We start from the raw sequence: 19,986 nt of genomic DNA, 5'->3' as shown, positions 1-19,986 counted from the left end.
CGTTTTCTTCACCAACTTGCTTCCAACCGTCGACACAAATTTTCACAAATTAAGGCGATTTAAACCGAGCGAAATCTCTTTAAGCCAGCCTCTAGTATCAACTGACAAAGATACAGTTTAACAAGGCGTGTTGAGGCAACCAGTGATTCGCTCCGGGCCTCCATGAACTTAGGAACAATTCTTGTGGATGAACGGCTGAGCCATTTTGTGCAAGTCACAGGCACTTCTGTAAAACAAGAAAAAATATGATGAAGCTGAGTGAGATCAGGTGCAAAAAGAATCTCACTTAACCAGTATGAAGATTCTTTGTAATACAGAGCCCGCGTCCCACTCTCGTTAATTATTAATTTCTCAACTACGGCGTTGATTTTATCAACGAGCCCGCACTAACTCTTCAGAGTTGCTATAAGCTCAGCCATAAATTAATCATTTTTTGGAATAATGTTCTGTGTGCTGTTTCAAAGAAGATTTTCACAGAGATTCAACCTTGCCTGTAGATTTCAGACGAATACTGAAAGCGAATGCTATCCAGGCTAAAATTGTCGCGATTGAAAGTATCGATAAAATCAAAAACAGAATATTACTGATGTTATTTCGAAGAATTTGGCCTCTAAATATCGGACAGAAAGCTTCGAAAAATCAGACAGAAAGCATATTTTCTAGGCCACTAGGCACTTGCGACAAAAAGAGCATATAACTAAGATAATGAAAAGTTAGACAAATCTGACGTCATAACGTCTATTAATTGATTCAAAATTGAAAATTAAAATTATCAGACGAACAAATAAGCTTATACTGAAAACATAGAGTTTAATTTTCAACAAAATGGAAAACATAGAGATTATATAAGGATAATTCTTATTTTTGGACCTGCTGGACAGAAAAATATTCTGTATAAACGAGTAGACATAAAGCCTGAAAAATGAGCAGGGAAATCACAGCGCTTGATACATCACAAATCCATTACAATATTCTCTATTCTCTTCATCTTCTCTCACAATCAATTTATCGCACCCATTGTGCTTTTTATTGTTAATATAGTATTGAGTCGTGACTTTTTGAGTCCGTAGTTTAATGTTGTATGGACGGAGCTCCATGCTTGTTTTCAACCATTTGTCGGAAAGACGTTCTGACAGAGTCCTTAGGAAATGATCGATCATTTCATGGCAAGTAGGAGTACATGCTGCCAAACAAATGAAAAACCACAACAACATAAATCTTTATGTTCATCTTCCAAAAGTCGAAGGCCACGTGTAATGAGGAGAAAGATATAAAAGTTCCATGCCAAAAACCCATCTTGTTTCGTTTATTCATCGAGGAGGGTTTTCGAATAGACAGAGAGAGGTATGAGCTTTACCAGGACTCTGCAATTCACATTATTGCCATAATTTGTCCATTAAATAGTTTTGATTCCGCCCTGAGTTTCAACTCAAACAGGTTTACGAGGTTTAATTGCGGTAAAGGTGTGTGCGTATGCTGACTACAAAAAGATTTAAAAAATTACCAAATAAAAATTTGCTTTTGAAACTTTTGAAGTTTTATACAAAATCACAAAAAGATTTGTCTTATCAAGCAAGGTGTCTAAAGATGTACATCATTCCAACAAAAACAATTCTTTTCAAATCCTTAGGTAAAATATAAGGCAAGAGGAATTGGAAGAAAATAGTGCTGTTTGAACTCTTACTTAGCATTGCAAACTAAACTCGAAGCTTTTCAGCCCTAAAATTCTGAGATTTTTTTTCAGTACCAAGCAAATGTTACCAGTAGACGTTCTATAGATTCAGCTCTACGGTTGCTTTGAAATCTACAGTAGGGTAAGGAAAGCCGATCTTTTGCTGCTATAAATCGAGACCATCTGGCTGGAGAATATTTTAGACAAGATCAGCAATGAAGGAGTGCTCATAAGACCGGCAAAGACAACGAAGATAGGATCGAATGGCTCGTGACCTTTGGTTGGGTAGCTAATGGGCTTAATATACTGTATGGATTAATAAAATACCTGTGCCTTTAGGTATTCAAGCTAAATTTTGCAATTTATATGCGATCCATTTGCTCTAATTCTTAACGTTTTATAATCATTTAAAATCATATTTGGCTTACACTCGAAGATTCTTGTGCACAAGTCTAGCGAATGGATTTGCTGTTTAACTGTCTTCGCATACCACATAAAATCTGAGTTAAATGTTTAATGCAGAATAGTAAGAGATATTGCGATGATCATGAAAGTGCTTGGTTCTAATACAACGTACGCGGTGTTGGTTTTAAATGCAATCTCATCTCATTAAATCGACAACAGAGATGATGGTTAGGTTTGGAGTAGATTTTTAAGAACTTCCTAAAACCTCTGCAGTTCATAGAGCTACTCGAAGGGCTGAATATCATGGAAGATTTCAATTTTGGTCTAATACTAACTCACAACAACTAGTTTATAATTAACGAAAAAAGCAAGGAAGGGTGAGTGAGCAGAGAAGCAAATCTCAGTTAAAATAATCGTTCACTTATAAAAACGATGACGTCAAGTTTTACAAAGAAAAATATTACCAATAATATATTTTGCAAAACTCAGTGGCACTGGATATAAAGGACATAGAGTATTAATATGAGCTATGCTCTAGAGGCCAGTCCTTGTATCTGTTGGTTTTAGCATCTGACTACTAAACAAGAGTAAATTAACCAGATATACGATTTGCCATTTTGTGACAAGCAATGGTACGTGCATTCCTTCCAAACTTGACATTATTTCATCAGTCTTAATCCCCTCCAGCCCTAACCTTTCATTCAAATAAAATCAAATCAATTTTAATTCGTAAACTACAGAAGAAGAATACTATATTAATCTCCAGCCATCCATTCCTAAACCCCACAGCTCCCTATCCTCCAATCCCCAACCCTATACCCCACCTCCACCCCAAACTCTCCACCCCAACCCTCCAGTCCTCAAACCTCCAACCCCCAGCCACCAGAACACTCTAATCCCCAACCCTCCACTCCTAAACCCTACAGCTCCCTATCCTCCAATCCCCAACCCTATACCCCACCTCCACCCCAAACTCTCCACCCCAAACTCTCCACCCCAACTCCCCAATTTTCAACCCTCCACCCCAACACTCTAATCCCCAACCCTCTAACCTCTAACACTCCATCCCCAGCCTTCCACCCCAACCCTCCGATCCTCAAACCTCCAACCCCCCGAACACTCTAATCCCCAACCCTCTAACCCCTAACCCTCCACCCCCAGCCCTCCAACCTCCAACCTTTCCGATCCCAAACTCTACGCCCTAAACCCTACACCACTAATTCTCCAGCCCCAGTCCTCCAGCATTGTCCCCTCGTAGCTACAAAATACATATCTCACAGCAGCCGCAAAGTGCTTTAGACGTTTTTGGACAAGGAAACTACAGTTTTGGAAACTTACCAAAAATGGTTTCAAAAATGAATTATTCATATTGACAAATACAAATATAATGAACGGATAAGCTGCAACACGCATAAAACAAGTCTTTTAACATTTTTACAATAAAGATTGGGGCCTTGTTGTGATCCTGGTACGATATCGCCTTAATGGTATATATTAATGTATATCCGGGATCATTTGATAGCAGAACACCTCATCAGAATTAAAATTAAAAGGTTCTATCGAATAAACTCCGCGAATAGCTACCAGGTGCATTTTATGTGTGTTTCCAGGAATGGTTCAGGTGAATCATAAAATACTAATAAATATGCAAAACCAGTTAAAGGCATTACGAATTGGCCACACAAGCACAGGCTCTTGCCCCATCAAACCTCTGTAATTTGGTCTTGGTTCATAACTTTATGAACCAGGCCTAAATAACAGTAATCCGTTAGCAAACTTCAAATCTTTTATTGTCCATATCTCGCCCAGTTTTGAACATAGCTAACTGATTTTGCATATCGAGAGGTAATTTTTGCCGTTCTTTCGGATTATGTTGTCAAATTTAAGAAATTATAAGCAAAGATTTTTGATGACGTCATACTTTGGTACTCATTTTAAATTGGACACAACACAATTGCACGTGTGCATGGACGAAAGGCATATGCTATGCGATTTCTAACTAATATTCCAACTTCAAGACAATAATGTCTCAGGCGACAGGTGGTTACCTGGGACATTTTTCAGCTACTTTTGGACAAAAATCAAGTTGCTAGGAAGACCAATTGCACCCTTAAAAAGCAGAGGGCAAAAACAATTGTCCAATTAAAAACTAGCTTTATTCTGCTCTGTTCCGAAGTTTGTAGTGCAAAACACTACCTCATTCTTTTCAAGAAATACAGATATTTTGTAATCCGCTACTCGAAAAAGCCTGGGCCCTAAATTCTCTTTCACGAAAGATACGAAATGACGATGCACTATTGTAAAAAGAGGACTAGAACGAATAAAGGCCAAATAGGCCAAAACTAAATGCACAAAACTACGTTGAACTTAGGCTAACAGAAATCTTTGTCTGCATTGTATACTACACACTTTCCTGACTACACTCTACTAAAACTGCAACCTTGAAGCTGGAGCTAGGCACTGATTCTCTGAAACGTAACAACAAAGAGAGTTAGGTCTAAAGCGGACTTCGTGGCAAACAGGTAACAAAATTGGTGCAAATTAAGACAAAAGAAGAAAATGCAATATTCAAATGATTTAGTCTAAAAGTAGCCATGTCTTTGGTAGACTACTTCTCCGCAAGTTAGTGATGGTTTCTTTGAGTGTATTGTTTGTGCTAAGCGGATAGCATCGAAGAAGCAGATAAAGGGCACCTAAATTACTTAATACCTGTAAACTACCCTGATCCTGCAAAATTAGAGTTCTATTATTACTTTCATTTTCACTATTGGATTACAACAATGCAAAATGGATGGTTTTAAATCAAATTGCGAAATCGCCATGTATTTTCCAACCGCAGGCTTTCAAGTGATACCAGGCAAAAGATTGTGCAATGATCACGTGTCAAGAGAAACACACTTCCGGTTGCTACACAGATACATTTATTTGAAATAGAACGTAGAAGAGTAACAGCAAATTTTGCATTCAAAGAAAGCGCTTCATAACGGCGTGCCTTATATTTGGCTAGGAAGAGTAGACTTGCATGGATTAATCCCTCGCGAGAACACAAAAGCTCTTAAGGGTGTTAATTCTTTAGTCCCATGTAAGGATGAGATTATTGAACATGATGTTTTTGATTTGATTTTAAAAATGGTAGGATTATTCAAAATGGTAGGATTATTCAAAATGGTAGGATTATTCAAAATGGTAGGATTATTCAAAATGGTAGGATCATGTAGCAGTTTATCGTTCTTCTATGGCCAAACATGGACGAGACGGTCGCAACTGGCGGAAAAGCATGAAATGATTTTGATGCGTACCATCAATGTAGTGTAGATCTAGTGATTCCTGACAATTGCTTGATGATCGCATTTGGCATGAAACTAAGAGTAGCAACTTACAACTGTTCTGTTCTATTCACCAAAAGCGTGTACAACTCTGCTAATACGGCACCGAGCAATTTATGACAGAGCGGTAAACAGTAATTTTCATCAATTTCAGCGTTTATATAACCATTGTTTCTTGATTTGCCCATTGCTTTTTATATAAATTGCATGTACGGTTAGGACAAATATTCCATTGATTAGGACTTAAGTAGCATTGTACATGGCATTGTAATAATAGGAACCCAAAGGTTTGCCATGACAGTAAACTGTAAACATTTTCCACAGTGGTAAAATCAGCGATGAAGGGGAAATAACAGTGACAATTAAATACAGGTTTTTTTAAACACGGTAATATCAGTAATATTATGGCATGTACTACAATATTATAAAAAATTAAACGGAAATTTCCCGTGGTAATATCACTTTACACATTTTCACCGTAGTAACACCAGTGATAAATTTGAAACAACTATGTATGCTAATTTAATATATGTTAATTAGGTTGATAATATCAGTAATATCGCGGTACCATGGAAATATCACAGTAAACCTTTCGTACCGTGGTAACACTACAGTAAAGAATGCGATCTTATAATGATCATTTAATGTAGGCTTTATTTAACGTGGTAATATCAGGAACATTACGTAAACATACCATGGTAAAATCACTGTATCATATTTTACCGTAGTTACACCAGTGATGAAGGTTAACTTACTAAGGTAATTACTGTAATCAAACATGGTAATATCAGTAAAATCACGCACATTGGTAATGCGAGTCAGAACTTACCATGGTAATCTAGGTGAATCAAACACGGTAATATCAGCAATATCATGAAAAGCAATGATGGCATTAGCTTTTCAGCATGGTGAATATGTAGTGAGTTGATTTTGCTTTGGTTATTTCGTGTAAAAAGGCTTATTAACCATGGTAACATCATAGTAATGAAAACTCACCGTTAATATTGTCAATCAGGATTGTATATCAAACACTTTCAGCATTTGGTTCAGTTCTTGTTAGCCCAGGTTCTTCACTCATCTCAACTTTGTTTGGTTTCTGGAAGAGCCTCACGACGTATACCCACTGGAAGCGCTCCAAAACATGGTTATAGCGTTTTTTCAAGACAAAATACGCCAGAAGGCCAATTATCATCAAACCAATTGAGATCTTAATGGTAGAAAACGATCATAAGTATAGCAAAGCAATTTACAGAAGCTGTATCAGATATAAAGAATATACAATGTACAAGATTATAAATTATATCAGATAAGTTATAGCGGAGAGAATGACAACAAATTTATTGGTAGAAATTAATAATAAATTTGATAATTATATTTGATTGGCTCTGTCCATAACGTTACAAACAGTGACCGAATTACCGAGGTTTGAGAAAGAAAAGGCATGTGCTTTTGTGGCCATATCTCAGCCAATTTGCATCTTGTTTAACTGGTTTTAGACATTTGCAGGTATTTAATGAAGCTCTTTCAGGTTATTGGACCAAAATAAAAAAATCGGCCCCTTTTCTAACTGTGCTTTTAACAAAAATGACAAGTTACAAAAATTTAGAGCGCAAAACATTTTCGATCAATTTTTAGCAGAGGTCGTTAAACTAGCCTTTATTCTCCCTTGATTGTCCTTTGCAATAACGTATATTTCATTTCACAAGATGATACACAAAACAGGAATACGATAAAACTAGGTAATATCATAAAACAACACGTCAATAGTGTAATAATTTACAACTAATACAAACGAATATCAATCTCAATAAATCTACCGTTCGTGCAGCCTATTACAAAGATATAAATCAGAATAAATAAAAATCCTTTGAAACTTAATACTTGAAATAGCAGATGAAAAATAAAAAACATCATTAGTAAACGACAAAAACTTGATACCAACCAACACAATTATCAAGGATGGATTGATAGAGCCAGGAGCAAGACCTTCAATTTTGATTGCAAAGTGAAACGTGAAATCGCAGTTTGAATTATCAACGTTCCTGAAAACATAAATATAATACGCTACAAAAATGCATAGTTAACGTGAACTTTGTAAATTTGTCAGATAGTTCACATATTTATCAACGAATGATAACGAATTGAAACTCAACAGAAATGTAAAAATAAACCTTTAGCTTTAGTTGATAAAAAACGCGTTTACTTAAATACATGCTAAATAAAAGCGGTGTCGAAAAAATCCTACTTACAAAGTACAAAAATATTTACATGCAATAAAGCGACCATTTACAGACAAATAAACTCTAAAACACAAAAACGTTTGGAAAACTTAAAAGAACACAATACTTGCATAATGATTTCGAACATTCAAAACCAGGAACTAAAAGGAATATCTAATATACCTTGATAAACTTGGTATTTTCTTTATTATTGTTTGCCAAACGAGACAAAGTAAAGGAAATTTCCCGTGTACACCGAACAACTTGCAACTAATTTAGTCTTTGTACTGTCCAGCGCTCTGCAGGATTATGCAGTTTGTATTTGAATGACAAAAGAGACTACTAAATAGAAATGGAGGCATGATGGAATTAAAGCAGTTGACGGGCCCTTTTCACCACCTGCCCCGATAGCAAAGAGTTTTTAGTGATTTTGGCCTATACTGAGTACACTTAACTATATATGTTTAAAAATCTCTGGGTTAAATGGTCTGACAGTACCATCTATACAGACTTGATAAAACTTTTTATGTGTGCTTCAAGATTTTAAACTTTATAAATGATATGAAATAAATAAAGTTTTTCATAGGTGCACCAAGATTTTAAACTTCTAAATGATTTTGAACTTTATAAATTACATGGAATAAATAAAGTTGTACATGGAAAGACAAAATATATCGATTTTAAAAAGATAGGAGCTAAATAAAACTTAACATGAGTGCACCAATAGTTTAAACTCTACATATAATATGGACTAGATAAAGTGTAACACGAGTTAACCAATGTTTAAAACATTGTAAGCATTGCGACTCAGGTTACACCGTGTTCTTTGCGTATTAATTCATTGTTTATTTCAAGTTATTTCTTATTTTACAAAACGATCTAGTGACAAACGTGCTACTGTCAATGGTACTTTAAATCTTGTACTAAAATAGTTTGTTTTAATTTTTTAAAAAATTGTTTTGGAAAAACCTTTTTACATTATAGAGGAGAAAAAAATAGTGCAAGATGACAAGATAAAAAAATTTTTCAACGCACTGATTTGAATACTGATATTTCGTATAATATAGCTTTGAAATAAATTTTCTTTTTCGAGCGTAGCCCTTCATCACATCTTTTTTTAAATTTGCTTATTTTCCTCGTTTGATTTCAAGGTATTTTAAAGTTATATTGTCACATTATATTGTGCGACACGCAAGCTAGTATATTTTAGAATCTTTATTAATACTCATACTTTGATTTATATCCAGTTCAACGTAAGATTCGTTTTAGTCCATCGAACAGCCCTATTACCAAACACATTTCATTCTTGGCACAAGTTAATTGCATTCAGTTATATGGTTATTACGAGTTTTTCCACAATATAGTTGTGGCTCTTCATTTCTTTTACATTTTTTATTGCAACTAAATTATCTAAAATTACTATAAATGGTTTATTAGAAGAATTGGCTTAAAAATCATAATACTGTTCGTAAATTGTTAAAAACAATTTAAAACTGTCGATTTTCTTTTATTTTTTCAAATAGATGATTTCGCAAGGCTGAACAGAATGTGGAAAGATTTCCAGCGTTTCTTGACATAAATAGTCCTTTCTTGAGACATGCTGTTTATTAATAGATTACATCATTTGCATATCTCTAGTGCAAGGAAACATTTCGTAATTGCAGGAAGTAGCAATTTCTAAAGCATTGGCGAATCCGGACAGTCTCCAGACGATGAAACAGCAAATGTATGTCTCAGAAATCAAGGTATTCAATGTACTACTAGGCGATTTTTTCGATGTCTCGGTGGGAAGGAGTCAGGAACACACTTGTTACAAAGAACCGAATATCAATCATTGATGAGAAAAAAACTGATTTTAAAATCTTGGAGACAAATTCTAAAACACAATTTCTATGCTAAGAATAATTCAATTCCCTTGAGCTAAAATCAGGTTTATGAATTCAGTACTTATTCAATTATCCGGCCTTCTCTAGACACTGGTATCAACATGCGCGGGGATAATCCAGAATTCCGGATAATTGAAATTTGAAGATATGTCTGATCTTCCTGGGAGTTGTGTTTTAATTCGGGTTTCCTGAGCTCTTCAAATGAGCTTTTAATTTATAAACTAATACATTAAATTCCTTTAAAAAAGGATTGAATCTTTAAAAATGGCTTTGAAAATAGCAAACATTTTACAACATATTTAGCCAATATGTAGTTAAATGTTTGCTTTTTTCAAAGCCATTTTTAAGTTCTGTACCGACAAAAAAGAGTGAATCTTTGGTTGAATGCGCGATGCCTCACGTTTCCCGGTGGCCATTTCCCGTGTCGAAAATTTTTTCATAGAGTTTTTTCCCTTTCTTACGGTCCGTTGTATGGAGGCGTCTGTTGTAGGGAGATGTCCGTTGTATTCAGGTTTCAGTTGTGTGGAGGCGTCTGTTGTAGAGAGATGTCCGTTGTATGGAGGTGTCCGTTGTATGGAGGTGTCCGTTGTATTTAGGTTTCCGTTGTATGGAAGTGTCCGTTGTATGGAGGTGTCCATTGTATGGAGGTGTCCGTTTCATGGAGATGTCCGTTGTATAGAGGTGTCCGTTGTATAGAGGTGTCCATTGTATGGAGGCGTCTGTTGTAGGGAGGTGTCCGTTGCATGGAGGTGTCCGTTGTATGGAGGTGTCCATTGTATGAAGGTGTCCGTTGTATGGAGGTGTCCGTTGTATGGAGGTGTCCGTTGTATTTAGGTGTCCGTTGTATGGAGGTGTCCGTTGTATGGAGGTGTCCGTTGTATTTAGGTTTCCGTTGTATGGAGGTGTCCGTTGTATTTAGGTTTCCGTTGTATGGAGGTGTCCGTTGTATGGAGGTGTCCGTTGTATGGAAGTGTCCGTTTCATGGAGATGTCCGTTGTATTTAGGTTTCAGTTGTATGGAGGTGTCCGTTGTATGGAGGTGTCCGTTGTATGGAGGTCTCCATTGTAGGAAGATGTCAGCTGAAGCTTTTCAAAAGCTTGTTAAAAGTAAGTGTTGCCAGTAGTTTGAAGTTTTTTATTGGTTTATGAGTATAGAATGACCCCTTTAACAATTTATCAGCATTTATCGAATTTATTGTGATGAAATTTCTGCTTAGGCCCTTCATGGGCGAGAAGGCTGACTTCATTGAGCTTAAAAAGCACCGCATGGTGACTTTATTGAAATTGCTTTTTCAACATTGTCTGACGGGTTTCCTCAAACTCACATTCTGTAAATCTACTGCACGTATGCTAGCCTTGCAAATTTTCCAAGTCTACATACATATATCAATTATCTTAGTCTACGAAAAAATATAGAAATGTACCTGTTTGAAAACTCTACGATAAAGTAGAAGACGGGGGGATGCGGGAAGACAGGCGCGATTCCCGAGCAAGGACTGTTGCTACTGCAGAGCCACCTAGAATGGAGGGAAATAACCATCATGACTAGTTTATTCGATTTTCTTCATTTTTAACTAATTCGAAAGAAATTATTATATTATTGCAAACATAAATAGTTATACATTTCTGATGGGCCTATTTCGATATACAACTATTCATTTTTCCTAGCTTAAATTTTTCAGCCATTATTCTGGAGATTTTCTTGTTTGACCCGTTATAATGTCTAAAAATGTTTGCTTTTCAAAACAATTTGCAAGGGAATACTAAAAATCATATTTTCATAAATACGTTTATTTGAAAATTTGATGTCCAGGATTCCGACCGAAATAGCTAGAACGTCATTTATTTCTAGTACCATCATTTTGGAGTTTTTCGAAAAATATCCAAAAATGAAAAGCAAAATTTGATGTATCACTTCAAAGAGGATGTCAGCTTGGTTTTATTCCTTGGGCTCAGGAACTCTGTCCTGCATCATTGTGTCACTGTTGCTATTTTGAACCAACGACATGCTTCTTTATTGTGTGAAAATATGTGACACTGTGAAAGGGTGACAGGGCTATAGAATACTAAATATGATATTTGGAATTCTCAAAAACTTATAATAAATTTTCTGAATAATCGTTTTACCTACAAGGTTGTAAACATAGTTTTGATGAAGTTTCTAACTGTTCCAAAAACTAGTTGCAAATAAAGAGAAATTTTAAAATCAAGCAGTATTTCCTACATTTGCGGTGGAAAAAAGGTCTCAAAGCTGAAGAGAATTGTGAAAGAACCAAAACCCCCAAATTACAGAAAGTTTCAAAAATAAATCTTTAAGTTTAACTTTGCAAGGTACTGGCAGCACTTTTTGTTGCCTTGCGGTGCTTGAATAAACCTCAGAGGTGTCCCTTGTGAAGTCACCTACGTGATGTGGGTAACGTGATGAGGCATTTAGTTGTGCACGCACTTCTATGAACTGCTATAAGACCCTACTTGCATAAACACGAGTAATTAAACGATGAAGCGCATGCTTTAATAGGAGAACTACAAGTAGCAAATTGCTGTATTGCTCAGATATTTCGTTTTTTCAAAATTCTGTTGAGAATGTGGGTATTAATACCAAAAGCTCCACAACTGGGTATATATTTTTCATCGTGTTCTTTCGGACCTTTTTCTGACGTTCTATGCTCTGAGGAGTGTCAGATGAAAAAGCTTTTAGCCAATATGATATAAAATGCTTGCTTTCTTCAAAACCATTTAAAATCATAAAGGTAACAAACAACCCTATTGCATCTGTTCACGATAGCTTTCTTACTCGATGTGTTTATGTCACAACGAATACCAAGGATGAATATTCATTATCAGGCACTGCTGTTCCTAATGTCAGCGATAGCTATTGTATATATCTAAGAGGTGAATATATGCGCTGCCAGCGGATCATAAAGATTTCAAGGATTCAGGAATCAGGATTTAGGATAATACGATTTGCTCTGACAAAACACGAATCATCTGTCAAGCTAAGCTAATCTGCAAGGTAATCTGGTAAAACATCAATCCTGTTGTGGAAGCGAGAACATACAGAGCCCCTTTTATTTGGACAGCGTTTATAAAACTGCTTTACAGGTGGGTGCGACCAAGAATTGTGCAAATGTCTTTCCAAGATGAGGATGTCGTTTAACACAAGCGAAGGAAAATCTTTCGCAAAATGTTGCCAAAAAGCAAGACTTGCTTATTATTTAAGTAGAATAATAACATAAAAGAGTTCCCAACGCAATGTATATTGGGCGAGGAACAGTGGTATCAACGTAAATTTGGAATTACATCATCAAAGATTGATGAATCGCTCTAAAGAAAATGGTGCAAGTGGCCAGTTACCTGCGAGCCTACACAAAAACGTCAGCGCTGTCTACGATAACAGATATGAACATGGGTTAAAAATTGCTAAAGAGTTTCTAAAAAGATAAAACTGCATAGCTACTGCGAAAATACTACATAACTACCTAAGTGAGCTGCTTTGCTTTGTGAATACAGGCTTTCCGTCGTATTCCTGGTGAGGTGCCCAAATTAGAGACGATCTTGAAACAAGAAAGTTTCATCTTATGAAAATCATAAAACATTACGTCTTATGCTTGTATATACAGCAAACATGTTTTATCTAATACTAATTAGACACTTGCATATAAGCTAGGGTATCATGAAGGTTCAATCGCGTCTTTATGCCGGTGCAGAAATAATTCTTAGTTACAAAGATCTATGGAAAATTGTGGTGAACAGGGCTGCATGGAGACAAAGTGTCACAAAGAGTTGTTCTTGATTTGACGGCATCTACCAACAACAACAACAACAACAACAAAAATAGCAACAACAACAGCAGCAGCAGCAGACACACCATAGTAACAACAACATAATTCACAGCAAAACAACAATAATAAGAGCACCAGCATTAGCAGGGGTAGCAAACATTACAGCAGCAACAAAACAGCAACGAAAACTTGACTCGCAACAAAAAACAGCAACAAAAACACCAGTAGACAAAAACAACAGCAGCAACAACAACGGCAGTAGCACCAATAGCAGCATTAACGACAGAACTAGAATGTTCTTCAAAATTCCAAGATGGTTAGAAAATAGCCACCCAATGTTCTCATTCATGGAAGAACTTTAACTAGCCTCCAACTTATTATCCCACTTCATAGAGAAAGGCCAGACTTTAAAGACAGTGAGGTTTTTCAGTGTTCAAAAGCTTTTGTATTAGAGAAAAGAAATAAGAAAGTAAGTGAAGCCAAAAAACACTAATAATTGAGTTTGAATACAATAAAGCAGGCTACAGCTAAATTAAACTTTAGGTACCAACCCTGCTTCATAGTTGAACAGCTTTTTCTCTTCTTCGCTAAAATAACGAACGTTGTCTAAGGTTGTGCCGCCAGCCACGATAACTAAAGTGTAGTTACCAGAAAACTCTTCTGTCTTTAGCGTAGCCTCGTCAACGTGGCGGAAAATAGGTGAAAATTCTAAATGATAAAAAAGGACAGAGAGATTGAACGACAGATGAGGCTTTCATTTTTGTCTCCAGAACATTTAGAAATATTTGATGATGTGGGAAATTATTAAACGCATCAGAAATGATATCAAAGAAAGATCTGTATTGACATAGTATTTTGTAACACCATAAAAGGATTCGAAAAATATGTGACAAATTGCTAATGTAACAACCAGCTAAAGTTAATTTTGCTTGGTAAGAGATCAGTCCCATTCAAATTCACTTACTCTTCCTGTGAGAAACGCATCTTGGGAAATGCATTTACTTTGTGTACCAGAGCCTTGAAATATATATCAGAGAAACAAGTAAGGAACAGGAACGAGGAGGAAGGAAAAGTGGAAACACACTCTCTTCTCCTCCCACTTTTTGCACCTTACTTTTTCAATTTTGTATAGCTTTAGGCTCTTGTACACAGGGTACAAGCTTTTTGTACGCGTTCTTGGAAGTGGAAAAAATTCACAAATTCTTGGAAGAGGAAGAATATCAGCCGCCATTCTGCAAAGCCACCGACGAGATAGCCAAGTAAAAAGGCTGGTCAGAAGATTCTTATGTTTTACATTAAAACTGCTGATGTTATACACATCAATAATGGTTTTTCTAATCGATGCTGTTTTTCTTAATGTCTTTGGCCATCTGATGCATTTGACAGCAACTTAATACTGTGTGCTGGTGAAAACTCCATGTTTATGTTGTTGTCTTGGGAAAAGTGGCTCGACAATGGGTTGCTATAAACGAAGAACTTAACGTGTTTTTGTCCGCCGCTGCCAACGCTCATATAGGCAAACAGAATTATCGACTTGAAGAAATCCTTGTTTTTGGCATAAACAGGACTTTTCAAGTCTGTAAAATAATAAAAAGGAAAATGTGCTTGTCCTTGCCGATATTTTTACAATATTCAGATATAGTAAATTAAATCATTGCGAGGGATAAATATTGGAACAGTCCTTATACAAAATTTTATTCACCAAGGAAGGCAATCTTTCGATTCAATAGCTGGTTTTAATAATTGCTGTAACACCATAAGACTGAAAAATTTGAACTGCTAGCTCAGTAACGTTGTGATTCTGTCCCCGATAGAAATAACTTTGCCACCACGATAACCATAGCTTCATAAATGCAAACAGTTTATAAACGGGTTTTTGAGTTGCTTTAGTAAGATAGATCCATATTTTTATCGATAAGTGTCAGGTGTAAGTTATGGCTTGTTTGTATCACAAAAAACTAAAATGTATATAATTACTTTTCTATCATCGAGAAACATCTTGTTGGCAAGAATTCGAAGAAGGATCTCTTTGCTTGACGCTTTGGTATTACTCTGTGCCTTGTATGGAAATCATATTTACTGCTCATCAGGTGCGAGTATGAAAATCAATAAAAATTAAATCTACATGGTCTTCTACCATGGTCTACGTTCTTCTGTTCACGGGCAAGAGACACGTGAATCAAGTACACTGCCCTCTAGGTTTGCAAAGAACGAAACTCATGGTGAACTGTGAACTGAGAACAAAGAAAAGTTGCCGCGTAATGTACCACTGCATAACCGAATAGCCCACTGGGAAGTGTAATTCGGGCAGGGAGGGATCACCCGAGCCTTTCCTCCAGCAATTTCTACAAGGTTTACCAAACCCATAAATGAAACAATAGCCCTTCGAAACAAGAGTGACAACACCTCATCAGTCAGCTTTTTTACAACTACAATTTGGCATACCTCCTACATTTTCCTCACAAAACAACTGTTTGTATACTGGACTTTCACCTACAAGCCTCTCACAAGGCAACTGCGACTGCACCTAAATCCTATATACGTTGATAAGGTAGTTACTTGGTAACTGCGACTGCACCCACCTCCTATATGTATTGCCTGTAACTTCATCTACGACCTAAAAATGCGCCACAATGCAGCTATTTCATAACTGCGACTTAACTTTTCTTCTTCATATCCCTCACAAGGCGCAGCCAATTACGTTTGTAGGCCCCCACATTCAATCTAAGTAGCAAAGTTTTGTTCTACAAAGAGAATCTGTTCCTTCCTTTCCCCTGCTGGAAAGTTATTTAGTTGTACCAGTAATGGTCCAACTTTGTCTATAATGTTCCAAATCTTTCGCAAGACATCGAATATTCGGGTAGCTCTTAAAAAAGGGCTTAATTCTGGGGCGGGATAGAAGCACATCTAGTTCTTTATATACTGGCGTTTCTTTCTCGCTGCACGATGACGTTTCCCTTGTACATCTATCAATTATTCTCTCTATCTCTTTACTTTACCAGTATTCTTTATTTTTCCTTTAACTGTACCAATCTTCTTCTAAAAGCATCAATGCCAGGCTCTTTTCATCTTTCCGCGCGGACGTTTTTCAACAAAAGCAAACAAACAGCGACATAAAACTGGCGCGATTTTCCGACATGCCTTCTGTATTTCTCCCAGATTCACGGTCCTATTTTCCTGTTTTTGTGATTCTGCTTAAAAAGTAGCCCGGTAATGCCCAGCTAAACTTTAAATTATTTTACAAAGTTTTTTAAAAAAAAATTTGATAAGCCGCATGCAACTGTGAGTTGAACAAATTTTCTCACAAAACTTTCGTTCAATGGAAATCCAAAAACAAAACAAAGCATTTCTGTCGATTGACCCAATTCCTGGCTTCCTCCTTCTTGCTTCTTCGTAGTATAATTAAAAATCTTTGGCATACTAGATGAAGGGGAAGATTAGGGCGAAACATTGGAGCGAAGTGCGCTGCAATATACGCATGACCCAGTGTACAAAAGCGACTCATGATAAGCATGCAGTTTTAATATAATAGATGCTGTTATGGGAAGAAATTCTGCAAAGGTAAATTATGAGTTCAAAGAAAAATGATAAAATTATTGTGGCTTGATTTTAAAAATCATTAGAAAATAAATATCAAGCAAATAAATATTATCAACGCTTTTTGTAAATGAACAGTCAGTCGTTCATTCCTGTTAGAAAAAGCATTATTTTTAACTTTCTGTCTGTCTTCATTTAGATCGTAAAGTAGTGCGCCCAAAAGAAATGGCAGGTGTCAGTACAGACATACCATACTGTCATATAAATATATATATATATATATTTATATGTGCATATAAAAACATAATTAAAATTACTGTTCACTGGTCTGTCATAATGTACTGATACCGTATAGGCAGAGCTGTACACACTATTTGGTGTATAGAACAGGACGGTGCCAAGTTGCAACTCCGATTTTTACGCTTTATCCGGCCATCAGGCAACTGTATAAACTCACATAAGAATATGTGTCGTAATTTGAAATTCGAGTCATTGATATTTTTAACTGGGTTTATATATATTTGATTTTTAGGTGGTTATTATGAGTTCGAAAATCTATCTATGTTTGGATGTATATGATGCCAAATGAAGGACATCTTCGATCCGTGCAGAACATCTTCCTGCCAGCGTTATTCCTTTGAGGCAACACAATTTTGCACAAGATCGAGCTCGTCAATTTATTGGGCATGTGGCCAACAGAACACCTTGAATTTGTAGCTCAGCATTAAATCTTCTTCTTAATCTACATGTTACCTATAAGTTGGGTTGGATGCACAAGACGGAGGTCGTGTTAATGAACCATACATATTATGGTTCAACTGTTATGTATGCTGCAGTTGCTTGAGTTCTGTTGTAGACACTTTTATTGGCCTGAAGCACTTGTTGGCAAGTCAGCACAGAAAACAGCTCGATTCAATTTTATAATCACGCCAATGATAATCTGCCAGCCTCTCGAAGGTGTCACCTACATGTGCTTACCGTTTTAAGGGCGTGGTAACAAAAATATATAAAAGGAATGTTACAGGAAAGAAAAATCAAAGAATCGAATACATCAAAACCCAGTAATTTTTTCAATCTCCGTAACTCTTAAAGGCTCTTGGGTAACAGGCATGCTTTGCGGTAGTTGTATTTTCACACGAAGATATTTGGTCTGTATTTTGTATTTTCATGCAATGAGATATTAGGCCAGTTTGGAAACACTATTCGCAAAGCGTGCCGGTTGCAGAAAAACCTTTGATCAAGCCAACTCAGAAACAACTGCTTTGCGATTTTCAATCTCATTGTACCCTAAATAGTAAATCTAACCAAAATAACTAGCCTCCATAGATTTTTTCAACAATAACTAAACAAGAAACGAGTTTTATCTTCCTATCATTTCTCTGATCACCTTTTTTACTGGCGGTAAATACACGCAACGTCTATCAGATAATACAAGAGAATTGATTGAAATAAATAAGGCCCGTCAAAATCTGAGTGGTGATTCACCATCGTACAACACGCTTTAAATCCCTGCTCTAAATGCGCACATAATGCTCTAAGGCCCGGTCGCACACAAATCAAAATGCTAGGAATTCGATTAAACAACGAGAGGCTGATTTATGTGCGAATCGTATTTTGTTAGCTGTGATTAGAAGAATGGAATCTGTAAGGGGCTCAACAAAGTATTTAAAAATCGGATTGATAGAATAAAGAAAATCTAGACTAGAAGCCCGATCTTGACTAATTTTGACCCAATCACCTGGCGCCCCATAGCTGAGCTATATTTTAATCATCTGCTCCCCTCCTTCCTCTGATCTTAACTGAAGATTCGATCGATACCATTTTAAAATCTAACAAACATGAAAGACACACAGGTTTAATCCGAGTAGCCTACAGTGCCTTCCTTTTTCTATGACGTCAAAGCAAATGAAAATCTCTATGGTGTAAAAAGAGGAAACCCCATATCTCTGTCATTGCCAGGGTTGTTGACTTCAAATTTTCCCAGAAGAAAATGTGAAACAGAATAATTAACAAGAGAAGTAGGTGGTCAATTCAAGTCTGCAATCTACAAGTTATTTTGAAGCGATCCAGTAAAGAATTAAGAGCAGAAGTAATGTCAAACAAATAGTGATTAGAGGATTCTGTACAAAAGAAATACAGACAATGATAAGGCTTAGGCTTAGTTAAGTCGTGTGTTCCAAAATCGTAAATATCCATGATTCTTGAAAGAATCGTGATATCAACAAAGTTCAGAAAGCAACACAGCTTTTCTCCGGATGGAAATTTTCAAAATTTTTCAAAATCTTCCTTGTATCATTTGAATAAAAGTCTCTTACAAGTTAAATTTAAGTAAAACCATCTAGCGTTTGGTTATATTGCTTTGTGAGGAATAAAGAACAGTTCAGGAACAGCGGTAAATTCTATTGTGAACACTCTTGTGAAGAAATGCATTTGCCCTCTTCACAATTATTCTATCCTCGGGTAACCTTAATCCGGCACACAGCCATGGAACTATAATGTTTTCTGGGCTCTAGAAAGTGACATGGCAGTTGTGGATAGCTCCCTCACGCTTCAGGGAAGGTTATACACTGAGGCTTTGACAGGGCTGGCCTGGGCTGGCACACAGAGCTTCCGGTCCCCTCCCAATCTTACCCCATGCGTTCATCTTTTGAAATTTCTATAAACTCTTTATTTTCAACAAACATAGCTTTTATCGAGGTCAACCAATTTACTTTTGTCCATGTCACTTATCTCGAAACTGAAATCTCCCAGTTGAATTCTTCTTCTTGGGTCAATTTGCTTCCAAAATTTGACCTAACATAGTCCTTAAATCCCCGAATTCCAATAGCAAGATCTTATCAGTCATGAAAATCCCAGCTGATCAGGGAAGATCGGAGACGTGTCAGAAAATAGAAATGCTTTTATTGATAACGTAAAATTTTTTGTTTTGACAATTCATTCAACTGTAACAGCTTTAAAACATAATTTCAGACTATTGCCTCGTGTACATGAGGCATCTTGATGAATTACTTTAAGGGATAAGAAGTTGAACGCATAAATAAAAACCAAACGGTCCTTTTCGCCAGCTTTGGCAGAACCAACTTTTTGCCTTTAAATACATATGATATTATTTTTGGTTTGCAATGAAGATTCTTTCGACCATAAATATTAATTGATGAAA

The 19,986-nt window shown here is 36.3% G+C and overlaps 1 protein-coding gene across 3 annotated transcripts in view; it reads right to left on the bottom strand.

Moving 5' to 3' along the window:
• Nucleotides 1-89: 89 nt before the first annotated feature.
• LOC135687016 (cation channel sperm-associated protein subunit gamma 1) overlaps nucleotides 90-19,986 on the bottom strand; it is a 75,479-nt gene continuing 55,582 nt past the window's right edge. The window contains exons 20-25 of one of the 3 annotated variants that reach the window (XM_065203443.2): nucleotides 13,841-13,997; nucleotides 12,987-13,061; nucleotides 10,932-11,024; nucleotides 7,346-7,445; nucleotides 6,400-6,610; nucleotides 90-226 (exon numbers count right to left, since the gene is read on the bottom strand). In XM_065203443.2, coding sequence (XP_065059515.1) covers nucleotides 6,428-6,610; nucleotides 7,346-7,445; nucleotides 10,932-11,024; nucleotides 12,987-13,061; nucleotides 13,841-13,997 — 608 coding nt within the window. In that variant the 3' untranslated portion in view covers nucleotides 90-226; nucleotides 6,400-6,427. Of the gene's footprint in view, nucleotides 227-6,399; nucleotides 6,611-7,345; nucleotides 7,446-10,931; nucleotides 11,025-12,986; nucleotides 13,062-13,840; nucleotides 13,998-19,986 lie in introns of those variants that run through there. The other 2 variants (XM_065203444.2, XR_010516135.2) reach the window with 2 other exon arrangements.

This window comes from Rhopilema esculentum, chromosome 20 (assembly GCF_057945365.1).
Source record: "Rhopilema esculentum isolate cy_ngs chromosome 20, ASM5794536v1, whole genome shotgun sequence".
In the NCBI taxonomy this organism is placed as follows: Eukaryota; Metazoa; Cnidaria; class Scyphozoa; order Rhizostomeae; family Rhizostomatidae; genus Rhopilema; species Rhopilema esculentum.
Note: the sequence above shows the minus strand (reverse complement) of the source record. Positions and strands in the feature narration are given on the sequence as shown.